The 22,866-nt window shown below is 43.8% G+C and overlaps 1 protein-coding gene across 3 annotated transcripts in view; it reads right to left on the bottom strand.

The window, feature by feature from the left end:
• The window catches only part of fndc3ba (fibronectin type III domain containing 3Ba), a 102,061-nt gene that overhangs the window by 46,607 nt on the left and 32,588 nt on the right, over nt 1-22,866 (bottom strand). For all 3 annotated transcript variants that reach the window (XM_083998165.1, XM_083998166.1, XM_083998167.1), the window contains exons 4-7: nt 8,942-9,018; nt 4,522-4,753; nt 4,220-4,391; nt 3,408-3,538 (exon numbers count right to left, since the gene is read on the bottom strand). In XM_083998165.1, coding sequence (XP_083854291.1) covers nt 3,408-3,538; nt 4,220-4,391; nt 4,522-4,753; nt 8,942-9,018 — 612 coding nt within the window. The remainder of the gene's footprint in view (nt 1-3,407; nt 3,539-4,219; nt 4,392-4,521; nt 4,754-8,941; nt 9,019-22,866) is intronic.

The following is a 22,866-nucleotide window of genomic DNA, read 5'->3' as shown; positions in this document are numbered from 1 at the left end:
TTCTCCTGAATTCACAGCACTAGTTGGCGGTGACGTAGAAGCAAAGATGGAGGGAGGCTGAAGGGGTGCTGGTCCATCTGTTTCTGCTGAAATCCCAGTTTCCCTGAGTGAGAGACAGGATCTGCGGTGGTGATGATGCAGAGCCAACATGGAGGAACAGAGGGGACGGGGCCCACATCTGTTTCTGCTCAGCAAAACAGCTCAGTTCTGAGGAAAAAGGCCTGTAGAGCTGGCTTTACTAGGGAATGGTCACTGCGCTCGCCAAGTCAGCCTGCTGCCTTACTGGCACTGGGGCAGTAGCCACACACACCCACACACTTACACACACACACACACAGACTTACACACACACACACACAAACAAGACCAAGGGCATCAAGGGCAAAGCGTAGGCGGTGCTGTGTGTGTGTGTGTGTGTGTGTGTGTGGTATTCTGGGTTGGACCATACTTGGATGCACCGGGCCAAGCAGCAACTTTGTCGGAATGTTTGTACTCTGCTCTTAAAATCGCTGTCTCTCCGTCTTTCCATCTCTCTGTTCCCTGTGATGTAGGAGTTCTGCTTCTTTTCCTTTTTTTCTCTTCTCCTTCTTCTTCTTCTTCTTCTTCTTTACAAACCCTCTATCCGTCTGCCTCCACTCTCATCTGTCCTTCAAACCCTGCATTCCTCTCTACTCTCTCTGCTTGCCCCCCCCTATGCCTCCCGCCAATCCTCTGGACCCTCATGCTCTGATTGTTTTACAGGAAGCCCAGTCACGGGGTGTTTGTGCATGAGTGTGTTTCTTTCTGTGTGTGTGTGTGTGTGTGTGTGTGTGTGTGTGTGCGTGTGTGTGTGTTTGTACATGTGTGTGTTGTGTGGTACATCTAGCTGACTCAGCCTGATCTCCACCCCAGTACTGAGACCCTAGCAGACCAGAACGGACACCGGACAACATGCTGACATGTTCCTGTCTGTCATGTGTGTTTTTGTTGTTCGGGTACAAAACTATGTGCAACATGAAACTGTGAAACTCACAAGCTGCGCCGTCGACCTTGCTCCACTTATCCTCCATTGGCGCTCCTCTAAGATGATTCTCTGTCATGTGGCAGTCTGGTGTGTGTGTGTGTGTGTGTGTGTGTCCATGTGTGTGTACAGTATACTGTAAGAAGCTGTGCAGCCCCCCCTCCCCCATGCAGCGCAGTCAAACACTGCCTCTTCTGTACGTGTATGTGTTTTGCATTTGCAGATACAGTACACTGCAGTATACAGTATGTGTGCAAGTCTAAATGCATTTCTTGTGCATCAAAATCATCAATGAGGTATTTTTTTAAGACTCAGTTCACGCAAAGCTTTCAGTGATATCTAGTCACGCAGCTTGCAGTTGCAAGTTATTAAAAATCCTCCTGAAAAACTGTGCAAATGTCTCCGCTTTAACGCCAATGCAATAACTGCTCCACTGGTGTGAGAGGAATTCTGCTGCAACAGCAACAACGCAATAAAAAAGCAATATCACACTTAATCTCAATAACATCATCAGACTGCTTATTTTGTCCAAATTACAATGTCATATGATGAAAATGAAAACTTTTATGCAGAGTAACCACAACATTTTTGTTTGTCTATTGCTGCTTGAATTTCTACAACACACTTCCTTCAATGCTGTGAAGAAACAGCATTGACACAATTCAAGTAATAGCAAGCCTACCAACATGGAAGAAGTGACAAAGACACATTAAAATATAAGTGAATAGATCGTAAAGTCCTTTAATGGCTGTAGAGACCACGAGAGGCAGGTGTAAAAAATTTGAGGTGATGCAACTGATTAAACAAAAACCTCTCTTGGTGTTTTTTCATCCAGGTCATCCAAACTTTACTCCCACGCATGTTTATGGACCTTGAGAAGTTTTGCAATCCAAAAGAAAAAAAGAAAAAGAAGAAGAAAAAAAAAGGCAAAAAAACCCAATATGCAACACAGGTCTGTCAACACAAAGGTGGAGCTCCATAACAACATGGTTATGTTCCCAAATGTTCATTTATCTTTTTATATGTCAGAATTAATTGTTCTGCTTCACACTAGTTTTAGATAACTATGAAACACACACACACACACCTGGCCCAGATGTAATATTTCTCTGATGTGACACCATGCTGCGGGGGACTAAAGTAAAGTTTTATGAGGACAGTAAATTAAAGAAAGGAGCTTGACAGCTACAATGATGGATTAGATGAATTTATGTGTCCCTCTATGTTTCCTCTGTCATCACCTCTACAGATAGCCCGCTGTGTTATGTGAGCACGTGCATGGATTGGATACTTTTTTTTTTTTTTTTTTTAATAACTCACACGAACATCTGACGCGTGTCAAGAGACATGTCATTAAAGAGGAACAGACCCACAAGTGTGCATGTGTGCGCACTATTTGCACTTTTTCTTGTGCACTTTCTTTTTTTCCCTGTGTGTGATAAAGCGGAGTTGCAGTGTCTAAAAATCTTAGAGCTCAAAGGTTTCCTTCATCTCAAGCAGGACTCTACAGGTATGTGACCCCCCCACCCCCTCCTCCTTCTCTCCCTCTCTCTCAACCCACCTCCCCCTCCTCCCTCCTCCCTCCTTCCCTCCTTCCCCCCCCTCCGTGGCTCAGCCTTCACCAACAAGGCCAGTATTGTAGCGAGGGGTAAAACGATAGCGCTCAGGGACGGGTTCAGCTATGTGGTTACCCAGACAACCCTTCTAACCCCCTCGCCACCCTTCCCCACCTTCCCACCTCAATCCCTCCCTCCCCTCCCCTCCCTCCCCTCCCTCCCCCATGGATCCCTTCATCTCAGTGAGGTTGCATTCATCCATTCATTCATTTTTTTCCCCCTGACTAAGTCTTTGTGAGAAAAAAAAGAAAAAAAGACTGAGTTACTGAAAGAGAAAAACGAAAGGTGTGTTGTACCTGCAGGGGAGGGGGTGGTGGTGGGCAATGAGATTGAAGAGGACAAAGCAAGTCACACAGAGACAGAGAGAGGGAGGTCAGCGAGGGTAGAAGTTATTCTTCCACGGAGAGATATGAGCTGTTTGTGTCGTGTGTTCACGTATCCACTATTTGGGAAATAAAAAGAGGTTTTCTCTCGGCTTTAGGGGGCATTTTAACTTTCAAAAGTGAAAATAGAAAAAAGCAAATGGTAGTCTGCTTCTTTGATTTGTCTTTTACGCATTTATCCCTCTGTGTGTGTGTATATGTGTGTGTCCCATGCAGGTTTTGTTTTTGGTGTGACTTGCTGACCGGAGGTGTTTCATACTAAAACTCAAAAAACACAACCAAATCAACGTCTGCTGCTTTCTAGAGAGACAAACAGAAAACTCCCGCTGTGGATCAGTGTCAGCGTGTGTGTGTGTGTGTTGGTCTCCCTTTTTTCCAGTTTTCTAGTGTTTGTTGTGCGACTCCCACCTTGTGTGTGTGTCTCTGGTTCGCTGTTCCGTGGACTGCTGCGGAGTCGTCTCTCTGGCTTCTTCCCTCCCGGACTGCCGACGCCTCCCCCTGACCCCACCGACCCGAGCAGTGGGGCGTGTGATTTGTTGCTGCATCGCAAATTAAAATCACAACAGGACTTATTGTTACTAACGGAAAAAAATGTCAAAGTTAAAATTAATGCATTTTATTGCAAATTTGCTACTGGCACACAAACCTCTCTCAGATTTAGTTTCAGTGTTATTAGTCCTAACTTGTAAAAAAAAACAATTTTTTTTAGAACTTAAAGGAATAGTTCACCAAAAAATGAAATTCAGTCATTGTTGACTCACCGACATGCTGATGAATACTAGTAGTTTTTTTATTCCTCGAAGTGCATCTGGAGACCCGGGCGGGGCGTTCATAACTTTATATGAGAGTAATAGCACCCGACGCCAGATGCACTTTGAGGAATAAAAAACTACTCCGGAGTTTTCATCAGCATGAGGGTGAGTCAACAATGACTGAATTTCATGTTTTGGTGAACTATTGCTTTAAGAAAGCTGACTTTTAATGAATATCGCAAATTAATGAGGGTTTGCGGTTATTTTTTCTAGCTGGACTATTTTTTTTACAGTGTTGTGATGTGATCATGTGGACAAAAACAGAAAAAATTGCAGGATTGCACCCATGTAGGCATCGCCGGTTCGACTTTCTACACTGGTATATCCTTTAAAAGCTATAAAATGCACAAAAAACATCTTCAAAATGAAATAAGTCATATCGGAGGGACACAGAAGCAGAGTGGTCACCTGTATCCGTTGTGCGCTGGCCCCAGGCTGCCCTTATAGAGAGTGGAGGGAGGGGAGTTGAGTCGGTTCTGTCGCTCTAGTTGTCTCTGTTCTTTTATCTTTTTGGGCTGTGGCTTACTATACGTCTCCTCTCTGCCTATGTAGTTAGACATCCCATAAACTGGGATGATTTCTAGAAAGGAGAGGAGAGGAAAGGATTAATGTCAGACTAAAAAAAAAATCTCAGCAAAGCATATTTTTAATTGGATTAACAATTGAACTTTTAATTCCTGTTTCTTTGGCAGCAGCCAGCGTGTCAGTACCTGGGTCGCCGTACATCGGGGGGAGGTGGTGCTGGTAGTACTGGTGTGGGGGCAGCTCTCCTGGGCTCACAGGGGGGTAGAAAGAGTGAGAGTTGGGGATGAAGTGAGGGTGAGTCAAGTAGGGGGGCAGGTGGTGTGTGGGGGACAGGGCTGGAGAGTAAGAGGGAGGGTAGCACTCTGGAGACTGGGGGGTGACCACCACCCGGCGGACCCCTGTGGTATCCTCCAGCACCTGTGGAGAGACAAATAAAGACAGTGGGTGAGAGGAATTCAACTAAATATGTGTACTGTATTCCTGGCATTTCACTGATAGCAGCTCCAGATGGAAAATACCCACAATTCATGTGAGGTTTGTAGTTCTCGACATGTGGTTTAAGCTCAAAGGAATTTAATTGCTTTTCAAAAGAACAGTTTGACATCATGAGAAATACATTTCTTAATTTTCTCTCTAGTGCCATCAACTGTAATAATGTCAAACTGTTTTGTTAAATTTCTACAGTCGTTTTATTCTTAGGGACATTTTAGAGATCTGCTTTGGACACAATAGTCTAGAGTATTAAAGGTATAGTTCAACATTTCGGCAAATTGGCCCATTGCCATAATCCCTATAGTCATAACAGTAGGTTTGTTAGCTTTAATTGTCGGTGCAAGCTATTTTTAGAACGGCGGAGCAGAGCCGCCAGCTGCTCAGAGCAACGCTACGGAGGCTAATGGGATTTCTTGGTTTCCCTCATCAAACTCATCAAATACACAATCCAACAACTCCAAAACGCTCTGGTGGACAAGTTGTGACCTGCACATTCACCATGCTATTAGATAATAACGGAACTTTACCAGACAGAGTTGTTTTAGAGGTAAATTCATGCAAAACCGCTGATGCGTGTTGCCTTCAGGGACAGTTTTTCAGCAAGCAGTCTCTGCATTTACCTCGAAAACAACTCTGTCTCGTAACGTTCCATTATTATCTCATAGAGTGGTGAATGTGCAGGTCACAACTTGTCCACCAGAGCGTTTTGGAGTTGTTGGATTGTGTATTTGATGAGTTTGATGAGGGAAACCAATAAATCCCTTGAGCCTCCGTAGCGTAGCTCTGAGCAGCTCGCCGCTCTGCTCCGCCGTTCTAAAAATAGCTTGCACCGACAATTAAAGGTAACAAACCTACTGCTATGACTATAGCGATTATGGCAATGGGCCAATTTGCCAAAATGTTGAACTATCCCTTTAAACTGTGTGTTGTTCTGTAAGAGCAGGTGCCCCGTCTGTCAAATGGGGGGATATTTAATAAAGAAATTCATCTCGCATTTGATTGAACAAGTGCGACATTGTGCTGACAGGATGCTTTGTCCCTTAAAGCTGTGAAAACAAGCGTTGCAATGTTGTCATCAGATGGACTGCAGATTTCAATAACAACCAGTTTCAAAGACCTGGTCCAAATTAACATACGTCCCCATACATGTATTCACTTTCACATTCCTGAACTGGGACACACACACACACACACACACTAACACACACACACATCCCAACTATTCAGACACTTTCACAGGCCTGCATTCCAAGCAGAGAGCAAACACACACTCCCTGCAGAGAGGGGAAGTCATCTGCTGGTCCCTAACAACAACAACAAAACACACACACACACCAAATAACACTACCCCCAAAACCCCCCACTCTTACTGGGAAGCAGAACAGATTCGGTGCCAGAATACGACAGAGAGAAAGAAGCAAGAGTATTGAAGGGGGTCAGGAGGGGAGGAAGAGGGCTACAAAACTAATCCGAGTGAGAAAAACTAAGAGAGGGGGAGAAGAGGAGGAGAAGAGAGGAGGAAGAGGAGGAGGAGGAGGAGGAAGAGGAGCCCCCCTATCTGCCCCTCATCCCACTTGTCTGCTGCAGCAGGGAAAAACAGAGTGTTTACAGGAAACAGGGGCAAAGTCCCTTCTGCATGAGTACATGTGGACCCGACCTACAAACCCACACAACACTTACTGGCAAGCAGACGCACAAACACACACATACACACACATGACACACACATTTATTCCAGATAGTACAAACTTCAAGGGGGATACAAACATGCACACACACCCCCACACACACACAGTCACGATCACAATCTGTTTCTGCTACAAAAAAGAGCAGTAAGAGTTATTCATAAGGGAGGCAACAGAGAACCCTCAAATAGATTTTTTTTAATTTCTGCAGGTTTATTGAAATGGTCGATCTAATAGATCTTCAGACCTTTAAAATAATGTATAAAGCAAAGAACAGATCATTTACAGAACTTGTTCAAGCTGGAGGAAGAGGATAACAGACTGAAGCTTGATTTTAAACATACATTTGCAAGGCTAAGCTTAAAACAAATGTGTATTTCTGTTGCAGGTGTAAAACTATGGCATTCACAAAGCAAGGAACTGAACAGTTGTATAAGTATATCTCAGTTAAAGAAAATGTCAAAATGCTATTTTGCTTGTTTGTTTTTTTGTTATTCTTATATGTTTCATCATCTTTAATTTTTTGAAATAGAGTATAATATTGGTGTTGATAAGCCAATGCAATTATAACAGAGAGGGGCAGGTACTATACGTTTTTCTTCATCCTGCTCCTTTTCATTTATGGTGACTATGTGTACATTTATGTAAAAATGTGCAACCATGTGTAGTATACCATGAATGGAATAAATCAAAATGAAATGAAATGAAGCTAACCAGCACAAACCAATGAGGAAAACAAACAAACACACACGCACGCACAGACACACACATGCAAAACCCATCTGTCAGTGCAGAACTCTCTCCATCAACTCTCGGCCCTCACCCCCCAAAAACCCCTGCCCACCCAGTGCCTGTCTCCCCAAACAGGCTTGTTTATGTAAGAATGACAGTGCTTCCCGCTCACACTTGGCCCAGTTCCAATTAATACACACACACACACACGCACGCACACACAAACACAAACACACACCTACGGCGAGCCAATGACCTGACTTCCATTGGCACCGGAGCACAATCCCACCACTGCATGCACACACACACCACAGATGTATCCGTAACCCTACACTTGTGAGGACAGTTCATTTACTTGTGTTGATTCACTCACCACCAGCCACCCACGCACACACGGGCAAACACGGGCACACACGGGCACACACACACCACTGACATGTCAAACCTAAACTTTAACCAACTCATAATGTTAAACCAAAAACAAAAATTACACTGCAAAAACTCAAAATCTTACCAAGAATATTTGTCTTATTTCTAGTCAAAATGTTATTTCTAGTCAAAAGAAATCAAATTATTCTCAAAATAAGAATCGTCACATAAAAATTAGCTTGTTTTTAGACACGTTTTACTTCTTTCAAGCATATTTTCACTTAAAATAAGTAGAAAAAGTTTTTCTTTCTTATTACAAGCACAAAAGACTTGCTTTCACTGGCAGATTTTTCTACTTATTTTAAGTGAAAATTATCTAAAAACAGGTTAATTTTTAGGTGATGAGTCTTATTTTATGTGGAAAGAGATTAGTTTTGACTAGAAATAAGACATTTTGACAAGAAATAAGACAAATATCCTTGGAAAGATTTTGAGTTTTTGCAGTGTATGTATAAATTTTTTTTTAAAAAGATTGACTTTTAGGGATTTGTTGTTGTCATTATGTCCTTGTGAGGACACTCACTGATATGTATGAGAAAGTCTGAGAAACAAAAACCTCCCAACTCCCACAATTCAGCACATTCCTGCTCAGTCTCTGTTGGCAGAGGAGGCTGCCTTGGACACTTGACTTTCTATAGACGACAATGGTTAGAATCAGTCTAATGCCTGGTGCATCGCTCTCTGTGTGGTTTGATGGAGGCGAGCGCCCCACAAATAGCCGGCCTTCCATCATATTAATGCTCACCATTCTTTAATAATGACCACTTGACCCACTTATGATAGTTCTTCAACAGACATAAACACTGTTCTGCTCTAGCACCTCAGACTCCATCAGTCATCTCCCTCTAAGATTTGTTTCATCTTTGCAGCTTTTTTTTTTTTTTTGGCTGTAAACACATCATTTTGATTCCATTTTCCTTCATTCAATTTCAGGAATTTTCCAGAAACAAGCATCAGTGTGCAGCCAATTAAATAAAAGACTGAATACATTTTTGTCCCCTGAGAAGGCAGTAAATCACGACACATATTTCATGCTTTTTAATAAGAAAAATGTGATTTTAAGAGTCAATACTACATCACATGTCGGATTAAGAAACTCTTTTTTGCCTAGAAAACTGGCTAATTCATTCACTAATTAAATGCAGTCGCACGCTCGCTCGTGTTGGTCTCCCTCTGTGTGCGACTCCCACACAACACGAATACATGATGAAAAAACAACAAGAACAGTCTAGAGAGCATCAGACTCAAGAAAAACACACAAACCAACCTGTGAGATGTATCCCGGGGGGACGTGGATGGGGGGGATTGACCCATTCGGGGACATCATGGGAACCTCAGCAGGACCTAAAAAGAAAAGGAGAGAAGAGGAGAGACCAGTTAATGGTTTGTTTATTTATTCAACCAGGTAAATCTTTATTTATGTAATGTCAATCAACAGAACACATGCAGGGAAGAGATGGGCAACACAGATGTGTGGCTGTGGATTTTACAGTGGCTGTTTTTTCCTGTGGGTCAGCGAAAGGTTAATTAATCGTGTAAGGCTGGAGGCTGAGCTTATTATATATCATGGGGATATTATCTGAGTGTTGCTTTATCCTTAGATACTTCTTCCACAAGCGTCCTGCTGTATGGACGGACGCTCTAATGAAATAAACCAGCTGCTTTCAAAAGGAGACGTTGTTCCCGTACAAACCCACCTGCGCGACCCCGAAAAAAATCTCAATGTAAGCCAGTCTTTTCCTCCAATATCTGTTCGGCGGACTGGAAGCAGCAGGAGGTGATGATGTCTACGCTCAACAAGCATCACGATAGACGCACGTACACGGGGGCACAAAAGAAAAGAAAAGAAAAGAAAAGAAAAACCTCTGCCCTTAAGGAGAAGCAGGAAAATCTAATAGAATTAGCAGATTGATAATGATGTTGACTTTTCCACTGTCCGCAGCCCCCACTCCCCCACTCCCACCCACCCACACTCCCCCCACCCACACTAAAACTCTCCACCACCGCCACCACCACCATCCCACTCTCTCCCCCTCTCTCTTCCTCCGTCTCTGTGTGATGGAGGTCTGCGGCTGGTAAAGTCATTGGGACCCCGTTGGGACAGCTGGAGGCAGACCTGGCCTCAGAATAAATCATGCTGTGTACACACACACACACACACACACACACACACACACACACACACACACACACACACACACGGAGGCCCTCACTACCTCCGAACACACATGGAAGAATGAAGGAGCACTAATCATTTCTGTCCATGCACATAGACACCAGTCAGATCCTTAAACCTGGGTTCCTCCTTTAAAGGGTCACTTCACCCAAATTATAAAACATCCAGTGATGTATAGAATATGCTTTTCTCTCTCTCTCTTTCTGTAATTTAGGTGAACTGACCCTTAAACACCTGCTTTCATCTCTTCCTCTCTCTCTCTCTCTGTCCACCCATCCTTATGTCTCTCCTGCTGTTACTCACTTCATCCTGCTTTCTCCATCCTTCCATCCCCATCTCCAGGAATTCCTCCCTCCCTCCCTCCCTCTTTTCACCTATTACTCACATCCTTCACTCCCTCCTTTCATTTCACATATTACTCACCTCATCCCTCCCTTCCTTCCTGCCATCCTTGCTTCATCCTTTCCCTGTTTCCCAAATTAGGGCTACAACTAACGATTATTTTCACTATCGATTAATCTGTTGATTATTTAAACAATTAATCGATTAGTTGTTGAAAAATGTCAATCAGTTGGTTCCCAAAGCACAAGATGACGTCGTCAAATGTCTTGTTTTGTCCACAAATCAAAGAGGTATTCAGTTTATTGTTATAAAGGAACAAAGAAACCAGAAATATTCACATTTAAGAAGCTGAAATCAGAGAATTTGGACTTTTTTTCTTAAAAAACCATTACTCAATTATCAAAATAGTTGACGATTCATTTAATAATCGATTATTGTTCGATTAATCGATTAATTGTTGCAGCTCTACCCCAAATCATTCTCTTCCACTCTCGATGACCCTCCTCGCATAATCATCCCCTTCATCCCTCGCATCCATCTCCCTTCACTGACCTCTCATCAGCCAGACAGGTAGAGTACAGTAAACACACACACACGCAACCGCCGCATACACACATAAACACACAACCTGAGCAAAGTCTACAGTGTTGTGCTTGTGTGTGTACCGAGTAAGTCACAGGTATGAAGAGACAGACCTCTCTCAGTCCTGTCTGCTCCCCTACCATGGAGACTAGGAGGGATATGAAAGTCCTCATTGAGTAGAAGGTCACAGCATGAGGAGAACACACACACGCACACACACACACACACAAACACATACATAGACACACACACACAGAGAGAACTCCTCTAAATCTCTTTCCATCACTGCTCATAGCACACTTTCCCTCTTGCTCACACAAAGTCTCAAATAGACGCTCTCTCTCTCTCTCTCTCTCTCTCTGTATCTCAGTTGCCCCCTCTCACACACACACACACACACACACACTCTTGGCAAACAGACGTGTGTTTGGACAGTCTCTGCTGCCTCTGTGCTCTTCACTCAGCAAACAGCAGCATTCCTTTGCTCACACACACACACACACACACACACACACACACACACACACACACACACACACACACACACACACACACACACACACACACACACAAAGTGAACATTCCCATCCCTGGCCCCCAGGACTGGACCCAACAGGCCCAGCTACCCCCCTCCCTCACCCCCTCAACCCTCAACCCCTCCCCAAAATACAAGACACTCTTTGTCCTGGAACCCTTCACACTCACACACTGCTGTAAGTCATACAGCATCAGACTGACGGCCATTTAGAAAGAGGCTCAGGATAATCAAGCAGTTGTACATGTGTGTTTGAGTGGTTGTAATTGTGTCCGCGTGTGTGTGTGTGTGTCGGTGTGCACGTGCACATATAAGTCAGTCAGCAGCGCGGTGCTCCATCCACACTTGGTGGTAACGTCACTCACTCTCTGGTCTTTCCTCTCCGCTTTGCCCTTTAAGCACCGCAAATAGAGTCACGACTTCCTCTGCCTAATCCTGCAGGAATCCCAGACAACAGAGCGAAACCCCACCGACCGGCTGCACTCCCCTCCTCCTCTCTCCTCCTCCTCCTCCTCCTCCTTCCGTTTCTCATCTTCCATCTGTTGCTTCTTCCGCTTCCGACTGTCACGGAGGTCGGGGTCAGAGGTCAATTATGAGGCCGAATTCATGCATGTGAAGTGACGTCACTGGAGCACTACCTGAGCCACTGAGGGACATCGGCATGTGGAGGCTGTTTGTAGCTGCAGCGAAGAGACCGTGTATCACATGAAGCCTGATCTATTGATCACGAAGTGGATGACACCTGTTGCTCTAGTAGACACTGCCTGTATATGTATATGTTATGTATGTGTGCATATTAGCATGAATCTGTAGCTGTATTGTATCATAATGACATCATTCAATTAAAAATGTTTGCACAGAATATTTCCAAAATACTGTGCTGTATGTCATATTATTGCGACTAATGTAATATCATTTTTTCTTTTGACTTTCAAATGAATAACTTTCTAATCTTCTTTTGATGTTGTCATATATCATGTATCGTATTATATGAAAACAGCAAAGTCAGAGTGCACAGAGTTTACTCAGACAGGCACGGGGTAGTCTTTGGCCTGATGCTAGTCCCTGCAGTGTTGAAATGTGTTTTTGCTTGTTTAAAAAAGAAAACTGCTGCCACTTTGGTGATTTGATTTGGACCGTTTCCTATGTGAAGCCACGACACGTTCAGTCGACAAGATTTCAGTTTGTGCTGAGACAAGCAGTGATCGATGTTTCTGAAGTAATAGATTACCAATGTTCAATAGCTCCTTCAAATTTCACTGCCTTGAACTTTAGTAATAGGTTTTGCTGCTATCTGTTTCTACTAAACACTCCTGTTGCAGAGGTCACTGGAATAAATCAAAGGTCAGATGTGCGTCCATCTGAGAGTCTGGGACATGTGCACAGATTTGTTTGAGAGCAGACAGAGGGGAGCATCTTTACACTTATACACACATAATGTCTCACCAACAAGTTTACTTCTTGTTAAAACCTACACAAATGTATGTTATAGTTAATGGTAAACATCCTGTAAACCAATCTCTCTCTCTCATAGACACACAATCTTTAAGATGGGCATTAAAACCTACTATCCTGAAGAGTCCAGCTGCGTGTACATACATACACAAACAGAGGAGATGACGCAACGTTTCATCAGATGTTTCCCATGATACAGCTGTCAGAGACAGCTGCGACGAAGGGGGCCCCCAAAGCACAAGACACACACTCAGACACACAAAGAGCCTTGGCCTCACACACGCCCCAATTACTTATATCTGTAATAATGCATACACAACTTATGCACACTGCATTAACACACACGCAGCTATCAATCACGCAGCTATATGACAGTGAGAGTGTGCACCGAAGGCTCATTCTCTATGTGTAAGCTCAGTAACTATCAGACTGAAGCAGCACAACACTTTCTCTCCTTCCCCTCATCTCAGCCGCGCACATGTGGTCGCCACATTGAAAGGAAACACACAGACCCTCTTGGGAAAAGCATGTGTGCATGTGCGTATGTGTGTGTGGCGTTGGTGTCAGACCAAAGGAGCCTGTTTGTGAGCTGACCTACATACAAAACAACTAGACTCAGATGGATTTCCCAAAAACACACTGAAGGAAAAAAAAAAAAAGATAGCGTTACTAGATTGACAGATTTGGAGAAAAAGAACTTTTGAAGTGCAACACACAACCACACACAGACACACATAGACAGACAAAGACACACAATCTATGTATATCCTATATCGGAGCCCCGTGGAAGCAGCTGTCTCGTTTAGATGGGAATTGCGGTGCGTGCGTGTGTGTGTGTGTGTGTGTGTGTGTGTGTGTGTGTGTGTGTGTGTGTGTATTTGTGTGTGTGTGTGTGTGCACGCATCTGTGCGTGGTATGTGTGTCTGGGTCAGTTGTGACGTGGCGTTGCCTGGAAGTTATGTAAGCATCAGCAGGGTAATGTTATCTGTCCTCGGAGATCCAAGAGCAAGACACTCCCACGACAGCTTCCTCTACTGCCTGGCCAATATACACACACACACACACACACAGACACACACTGCAGAGAGCATGACCTATTGTCATATCTAAGTTATAAAAATGAAACAAATCCACATAGATGGTTTACGTTACGGATATAGCTACAAGAAGCTGTGGGAGACAAAAGGAGACATGGAACGATAGAGGGGAAAAGAATGTGGGGCATGATGGGAAATGTAGTGAAAAATAGAGAGGAGAGAGTGTGCTGCAGCAGGAAATGTGGGAGACAGACAACTTTTAAAATAGCACAGTCCTGTGTATACTGTATACTCATCCCGGAGTGGTGCGAAACATGTGATGCTACAAACACACACGCAGCTCGCACACACACACGCACACACAAACACACACTCTAAAGAGCCCTCTGGTTACATCTCCGGTGACTCTAAGCCCGGCGGACATTTTTCCCGTGGGCAGGGTGAGGTTCAGTGATGGAGGAGGAAGTCAGGACTTCCTGACCTGCCCTGCCCTCAGCAGCGGCACTGACACTCTGCAGAGTCACACAGACATTGGCACACACACACACACACGCACACATGCACACACAGCTGATGGGGTGGACTTTCATCCAGCACACATGCACATAATGAAACGCACCACTGATCCTGATCTGTTGGTCATAATCTGTAATGTGAGCCGGCTGTTGACTTTCTGAGGAATGTAAATCATAAGATTAGGAGTTGCTATGTTTGAACACTGGCTCTTACTGTACAGCATATACACCGTAATGCGTATGTGTATGTGTATGTGTGTGCGTGTGTGTGGGTGCACACGCAGGTATGTGTAAGCACATTCCTCTGGACGAGTGTGCCCCTCAGCTCCAGCTTGCATAACAGTGCCATAAGAGAACAAAGAGAAAGTTATGCCTGATGATGAAACTATCAATGTCATAATGACTTCATCGCCTCCTGACATCAGTATGTGTTAAAGAGCTGAAGAAGAAACCAGACTATGAGGCTTGTAAAGCCAGGGTTGTGTTTTACTAGCCCGCTGACTTATAGGCTCATATTTCAAGTTCGGTCGCCTCCATATAGATCACAAAAAAATGAAAATAATGAGCCTTTTGCAACAACAACAAAAATGGAGGAAAAGTTTCCAGCCCTGTTTGTGCAAAATCGCAGCTCCAAGCCAGATCCTGTATGGGGTCTGATGGCAGGGAGGTTCGCTGCCAAACAGAATTGCCAGACTTGTGCACTTAAGTCTTCAGTTCCATCTCTGGTTGTTTGCCCAGAGGCAGTAGCAGTGGTTGTGATCTCTGTCCCCGGCTGGCGAGTGGATTAAATCCCATTATAACCTTCTTCTGATTCCTCACATCCCTCACTGTCTCTATGAAGAAAAATTACCACTGAGAATAAAAAGGACATACTTGTAGCTCATGTCATATACTTGTCATTCCACATGCCCACATCTTGGCATACAGCGGATTCAAGTGACAACTGACGGGTGTTTTCCCACTGACATTATCATCATATCTCCTGTGCTATCAATCATTTCCTAAACAGCAGGTGTCATTCTTGTTTTGTTTATTTATGGCAGACAAATATTTTTTGGTATAAACACTTCATAAATCTTCAAAATGTTTTCCACTATTTGAAACATGTGTGTAATGGATTGAATGATTGTTTGATTTATACTCAAAACAATCTCCAACATCACGCTGCCTGTTCCTCCAGCTCTGCACCACTCCTTAAAGGTTGGGTCTGGAGTTTTGTGCCCAAAAATACGCTGGCTGGAGCCGCGGACCGATTCCCGACCGTCACCGACAACTAAAGCCTCGACTGGTAACAAGTATTAGGGCTGTTGTGGGGAGCTAGCTCGATGCTAACTTCGGCTAGCGGTAGCGCTTAGCATCCGCCGCTAACCGCTTCTCTCGGACTATATTTCCTTTCCTTTGCGGTCCTGACAACTGCTGCTGTTGGGGGCAGGAGGCTTTACACAGTTGAGCCCGAGAGGAGGGGCGCAGTTTTAATGTTTTGTTTACAAACTGCACCGAACAAAACTCCAGACTCTACCTTTAAGTATTTTTGAAACTTCCAAAGAACTTCATAAAAAGTCGATCAACTTAGAAATCACCTCAGGTTATCTTACAGCAGCAGTGCATTGAATATGATCCACACATTTCATGGAGAAAAAAAAACTGAGACACATCAGGATCATCTTTTGTGAACTACACAACACCAAGGTTATAAAATTATGGAAAATTCTTCAACTAAGACCTTAAAGCAGATATCAGTGGAATGTTTTTGTTAATATAAGTCCTAAATAGTCCTATTTTCCGTCAGCAATCACTTACATGAAGTATTTCAGCCTAAACACGAGTCTCTCCGTCACTCTGCTCTGCTGTAACCCGAGGAGAAAATTTTCCTTGTGGGATACAAGTGTTATCCAATGAGGAGAGAGAACGGCATGAAGGGCTGTGTGTGCAGCCAAGGGATGCGCGTGAATGTGGTGACGTAGCACGAGGACCAATTGATGCCTGACAAGGGCGGGGGCTGCTAACTCATGGTGCGTTCAAAGAAACTCGTACTTTGTGTTTTTCCTTCCTGTGAAGTCATACCAGTTCGATCTGGTACGAGTTCACGGGTCGGAAGTTACGAGTGGCCGTTATAGGGAACTTTCACAGACAACAGGACGGTAAAAACACGAGCTACGGGTTACCTGGAACGCTACCAAGTCGTAGTTGTGACTTGAAGCTGTAACTTACGGTTTCAAAAGCCTGCCTTGAACGCAGCATTAGCCGAAACGGCCGTGAAGCTGATATCTGCTTTAAGTGACCTATTATCTTTCCAATGTTCCTTCATGAGTTTTTCCCTCTAAATGTCCAAAATCCCCTAAATTTTATTTGAGGAAAAAAAAAAAGAAATCCCTCACTTCAAAGAGGTAAACTTCTTCAAATTTGATGCTTACATCTCCATCTTATCCAGTCGTGATCACAGTGTAAACGGCCCTGGAGCGTACAAGCCCAGATCTGTTTAATGTTCAGCCTGGAGCCGTGGGTGCCAGCCTATACCTCCACCCAGCCCTCATCTCTCTCTGCTGCTCCCCACCCACAGGACCGACCTACTTCTGCTGCTGCTGCTGCTGCTGCTGCTGCTGGGTCTGTTCCAGAGGAGAGCAACGTAACGTCTGGAGGGACACCGAGCCCAGCCACGCTTTTTTCTCAGGATCTCGACATGCACAACAACACACACACACACATGCACCTTCTCAACCGCAAACACCTTTCAAATAAAGTAGAACGACCCAGATTAACACCTGAGCATATATGCATAACCTCCTAAGATGTCATGCTGACTTGGACGCACAAACACACACACACTTGACTCGTGGAACAAACTGACATTTGAATAGTTTAGACTGTCGGAAATCACGGTCACCTTCGCACAAACAACACTCTACAAAATGGGACGTGCACACACACACACATTAATGCAGCTGTAAATCATAACAACATGCACACAGACACACACACACAGAGCCATACTGCACTTTTCCAATATTATCATGAGGCTATTCTTGGGCTTGTAGATATAATTGTTTTGGGATTGGTAACCATGCAACACACAGTGCACAGAGCGACATACTTCACTTATCATGCTTAACGTTCATGCACACACGCATGTGCACCTCTGACATGCATGTGCAAGCATGCACATGCACATACACACGCACACATATACACAATCCAGACACTGATGACTCATTGTATCCATTCCCTAATCAACTCTACATGTCTAGAGGGAGAGAGAGAGTGAGAAAAAAACAGAGAGAGATGGAGAGAGAGGGAAAGAGAGCAATGAAGTGCAACAGCTGTTGGTGTGTAAACAAACCCAGAGTCTAATAATCATTTCCTGCTTTCCCTCCCTTGCTCTCTTCTCTTTCTCTCACTCCCTTGAATCCTCAGGATGAAACTAATTCTCAAACCTTGACCCACTAAAGGAACAGCAACGCTTTTAGTCACTTTTACTCAGTTTTTCCCCTCTGTGCACAACTCGCTACGTTTGTACCCAGCTGTGCTCCTCTCCCCTCTTCTCCTCTCCCATCCTCCCTTCGCTTTCCTCCGTCTATCTCTCTCCACATGTTAATGTGGGGCATTCCTGCCGTATGAGTCACAGTCTGAACAGCACCGAGTTTGTGTCCACCAGAAAGAGCAGAGAAAGTGTGCGTAGGGAGATGAAGAAGGAGGAGGAAGAGAAGAGAAGGGAAGGGGGAGGAAGAGAAGAGAAGAGAAGAGAAGAGAAGAGAAGAGAAGAGAAGAGAAGAGAAGAGAAGAGAAGAGAAGAGAAGAGAAGAGAAGAGAAGAGAAGAGAAGAGAAGAGAAGAGTGGAAATAAAGACTGGAAGTCCTACATTAGCAGGGACTTTCCCCCCACTCCCCGACTCTGAATTCCACTGTTTGTGTGTATGTGTTTATATGACTGCACGTGCGTGTGCATGTGTTATGGTTGCAGAGTGATCAGACAAGCCCCAAACAGTAAAGATACGATGATGGAGGTTGTGTTTGTGTGTGTGCAAATAAAGAGAGCAATATGGAAAAGCATCTAGGGTCGAACTGTCTCTACCAGTGCCTCCGACCATTCCTCGACCTCCGAGGTTGGGCCCGCCCATTGACCGACACACACTTCCGCCCATCCAATCAGATCAGAACAAAAGAAGAGGAGAAAAAAATAGGGGGCTTCCCTGTGAAACACACATGATGTAAACAATCCCATGTGTAACCCATGAAGCCTTGCAGGAAGACTCACGCTTTATTCCTTTTTAAATACCCATCTCCTTTGATGTATCCCATCATCAGCACTTGCAGCTACAACAGCCACATGTGATCATAAAGCTTTATCCAATCTAACCGAATCGAATCTGAAAAGCAGCATGAACAACATGTGGAGAAGATTCAACATTTTTTAAAAAGGCCCTCGAGTGTTATGATGAAGTTTAATTTAGATTTACAAAGACAGCCAGCAAATCATCAAAACTTCAGTTAGAGTTATGGGGGTGATACCGAGAAAGAAAGAAAGAAAAAATACTACAAGATAGAAACACAGAGTGAAGCAAGGGAGGAAGTGAAAGAGGTCGTAAAGAGAGGGAAAGGAGGAGGGAGGGAACGAGGGTGGAGGGAAGGAGGGAGGGAAGGAGGGAGGGAGGGAGGGAGAAGTGCTCCAGCTGTACCCTGAGCTTCAAGGGAGCCAAGAATTTCATCCCTGGAAAAGCTCTCTTTCTTTCTCTCCGTCTCGATCTCTGGAAAATTCTGCAAGCACTCGCCTCTACACAGCTGCTGTTCACACACACATCCACTTTCACACCGTCGTACATACGAAGACAGACATAGTATTCTCCAGTGAGAGTTTTTTGCCCACTCTTTTCACCCCCTCCCCTCCCCTCCTCTCCTCCCCACCCAACTCCTTCCCACCCCCTTGTTGCCCTAAGTGGGCCGGTCCCTGGAGCTGGCAGGCCAGACCAAGTCAGCAGCGCAGGGGTGGCTGGGGTCATCGCATCGGAGGAAGTGGCCTCGCCCGGAATGCATGGCAGCAGACACGACCAGACATGTAGCGTCTGATTCTCTCACTCTCGCTCTATCCCTCTTTCTTCTTTCTTTGCTGCCTCTCTCCTCTTTTTTTTATTTTTTTTTATTTAAGTTCCTTCAAGTCTATCATTTTATTTCCAGGCAATTTATTCCTCCCGTCTTGTGCCTGCTCATGTCCTACTCAGTGAGGGCATTGAGTTTATAAGTGAGCACAGGGCAGGGCATACAACAACAATCAAGTCTCTCTCTGCCTCCCTCTCTCTCTGAGACACACACACACACACACACACACACACACACACACACACCAACACACACACACACACACTGAAGTCAAGTTCTTAACTACCTTGTGCCAAATGAACCAAACCAAACCTCTCTGTCCTTTTGTTTCTCACAAAGAACATTTGAGTGGAAAATACTGGAAATAGAAAAAGCCAGGTACACCACACACTAACACACACACATTCACACTCAGACACACAATCTGTGCCCAGAGGGACCACATTCCATTACACACCACCTGGAGTGAGAGTCCGTTCCCATGGTGACCAGTTTCCCAAATCCAGTGGGACACAACACAAACTTAAGACCAACACATCAGGTTTTACAGTTGGCTTCAGGGCATGAAATTTTCAATGCAAAGCCTCTGCAAGAAGGCTAAAAGCTAAAACTACACACACACAAGCAAACACACATTACAGACACACACAGAGTATAGGCTACTTCTCTATTATATGATCCCTCTCCGCCATGCGTCTCTCCAGCCATCTCCATTACCCTTTTTTCCAGCACAATATGAAGCATATTCCATAAATACAGACTCAGCACAGCAGTCGTCAACTTGAAGCAATTTTAAACACAGAGGAGAGAAAAAAAAGTTCTCTCCAAAACATGAGACGGAGACTTCGGAGACTGTCTGAGCCTTCAGACTTGTTGCAGCAGAAGCGAGTTCTCCTTCGGTTTCCTATAGCCTGACAGAAAACAGGATGGTGAACATGATGGGTTGACTTGCTAGGAGCGTGCACCAGGGACGCAAGAGTGAAATCCTTTAATAGTAGTTGAAGATTAAGATTAAGGGGTGACACTGCAGGCGAATATGGTGAAAAATTTTACCATGAAATTTCCTAAGTCTATCTCTTTTTGTTAGATTTTGTGTTTAAATATGTAAATGAGGCAATATCTAATGAAATATGTGCTAATTTGCATACATTTCCAGAACCGAAATCTGACCAATGGATATAGCAGCCCCTTTCAAAATTCTTGTTTTATTTTGTTGACATATTAGAGTCAGAAGTTTTTACAGAGGGGATTTTGGATATCTCTTTGTATCACTCGTGTTTTTAGGAATAAAATGTTGTATAAATCAGGCTTTGAATGATATATCAACAATCCCCTCTGTAAAAACCTTCAGAATACAGACAGGAATAAAACTGGAAGGTTTGGTGTCTCTAAGTGCTGCTGAGGTGGAGATTTCGGGCTCAGAGTCGGAGGAAAAACTCATTTTGAGAAAACAGCCTTTAAAGACTTGTACTGTCAAATTCCATAGATTGTTAATGTAAATCGTACTTTTACGATTGGTTGCGGATACAGAGGAGATGACCATTTTGGAGCCTACAATCATTGTTCACGAGAGAGAGAGCTTTACAATGATACCTGACATGACATAGGTCAGACAACAAGCACAGCACAGTATGTCACAGTAGCATGCTAACTTTCGGTGAATTTGGGAGAAATCTACCGACAAAAGAGACAAAATGAAGTAAAATAACCACCTTAATGTGGATTTCTACCATTTATTTTGACTTTTCTGAAAGAATACATGTTAAGGAAGAAAAATAGCCCAAAATCTCACAATTGATCAGTGCATGAAAAAACAGTGTAGTGTCTCGCCTTAAAATGAAATATTGAGATGCATCAGAAGTTTGACATGGTAGATCTCCTGTTCATCACCGTCCTGCTGCCTTCTCACTGTCCACGGGCCCCGTGTTTCTCTAGCTCATGGGAAGTTGTCATTATGGACATACATTGTTGTCATAGGACAGTGATGTGATAAGCTGCTCTGAATACGACATCAGTGGTGTAGTGGTTAATTTAATCGTATCTGAAAAGGCTCTACAATCACACAAATTATGTATAAAGCGCTGAATAAATATGCAACGAACGCACACTAAATTGATAATGGCAGTCATTATGCCTGGGGCTAAAAACAACTGCTGCAACAATAACAGCTCACTCCTTAATTTGTCCACTTACACCCATTTACACGTACACAAACAGTGGGAAAGACAACAGTGCACACAAAGACTTTGCACATGCGCTTTTTGGCATGATGGCCAGAGTTCTACTTCAAAAAAAAAAGAGAGGTAATTACAAACAATCCTGAAGTGTGTTGCACAGTACATTTCAATACAAACACACTGTAAATCCTTTGTACTCACACACAAGTCAGCTGGACTACAGGCATCAACCAACCTTCCAGCCATTGCACAGCAATTTTCATTTCACTGTGATTGTCACACGGGTGGGATTCGGATTTCAAAGCAGAGTCTGAAAAAGCTCCTAAACAACCCCCCCTCTGGTTACAGGCAGCGACGGGACCATCCGACACACTACTCTAAATTAAGCCTTTCTGAAAGAAGGGTATTTGTGTCTTCTCCCCCAGCTTGTTTAGAGACATCTGGCTCGGTGTAAACACAGGCCGCGAGACTTTCCACCATATTTCTCTCAACCAGCTATTTCCATTTCCATCAAAGGCCTCTGAGCGTAAAAGGTGCACGCTCCTGCAGAAAGGATGGTATAAGAGAGAGCCTCGGCGTGATGCAGGGAAACCAGCAAAGAATAGGGATATTAGCATCACTAACACACACAGGGAGACCTCAAGACAAACAGAGGAAGATGAAGGCAGAGAAAGAGAGATGCAGAGATGGAGGATGTCTCCTTGACTCCCTTTATTTGATGGGCTTATAAATTTAATAAACTTGTTTACACTTAAAAATCCACTTAAAATTTTAATATGTTTTTTCTAATCTCTACAGCCTGATAATTTGAAGAAACAATTTAGTGCCATTGATATTAAAAAATGAAAATAGCCTGCTGCTTTACAATTCCAGTGTGAGTGGTACATACATGTTCCCAAGCAGTCAGTTTTAAACAGACTTCAGCCTTTCAATTTCTACTAATCTTCAACAATTCAAGTCATTTCCAACCATTCCATACAGCCTCCTTCTTACATGTTTTAGTTTTACTCTTCAGATATTGTTTCATCTTTATTAGATTGATTCAGCAATTTCTTCACTTAATTCAGCATTGTTTCAACAATTTATTCAGCTCATTCAGCTTCCAGCTTTCAGCATTCACCCGTATTTCCTTCAGGAAATGCATTCTCTAGTGTAACTTGATGTTGCGCTGTCAGAGTATAACAGCCCCAATTACTAAACAGCAAAAACGCAATATGGAGAGGACATCCAACTATTTAACCAAAAGGAGAACAAGTTGAGTTTTGTTTTTGTTTTTTAAACCA

This window comes from Trachurus trachurus, assembly GCF_905171665.1.
Source record: "Trachurus trachurus genome assembly, chromosome: 22".
NCBI lineage: Eukaryota > Metazoa > Chordata > Actinopteri > Carangiformes > Carangidae > Trachurus > Trachurus trachurus.
The sequence above is the reverse complement of the archived record's forward strand: the minus strand, read 5'-3'. Positions and strand labels throughout refer to the sequence as shown.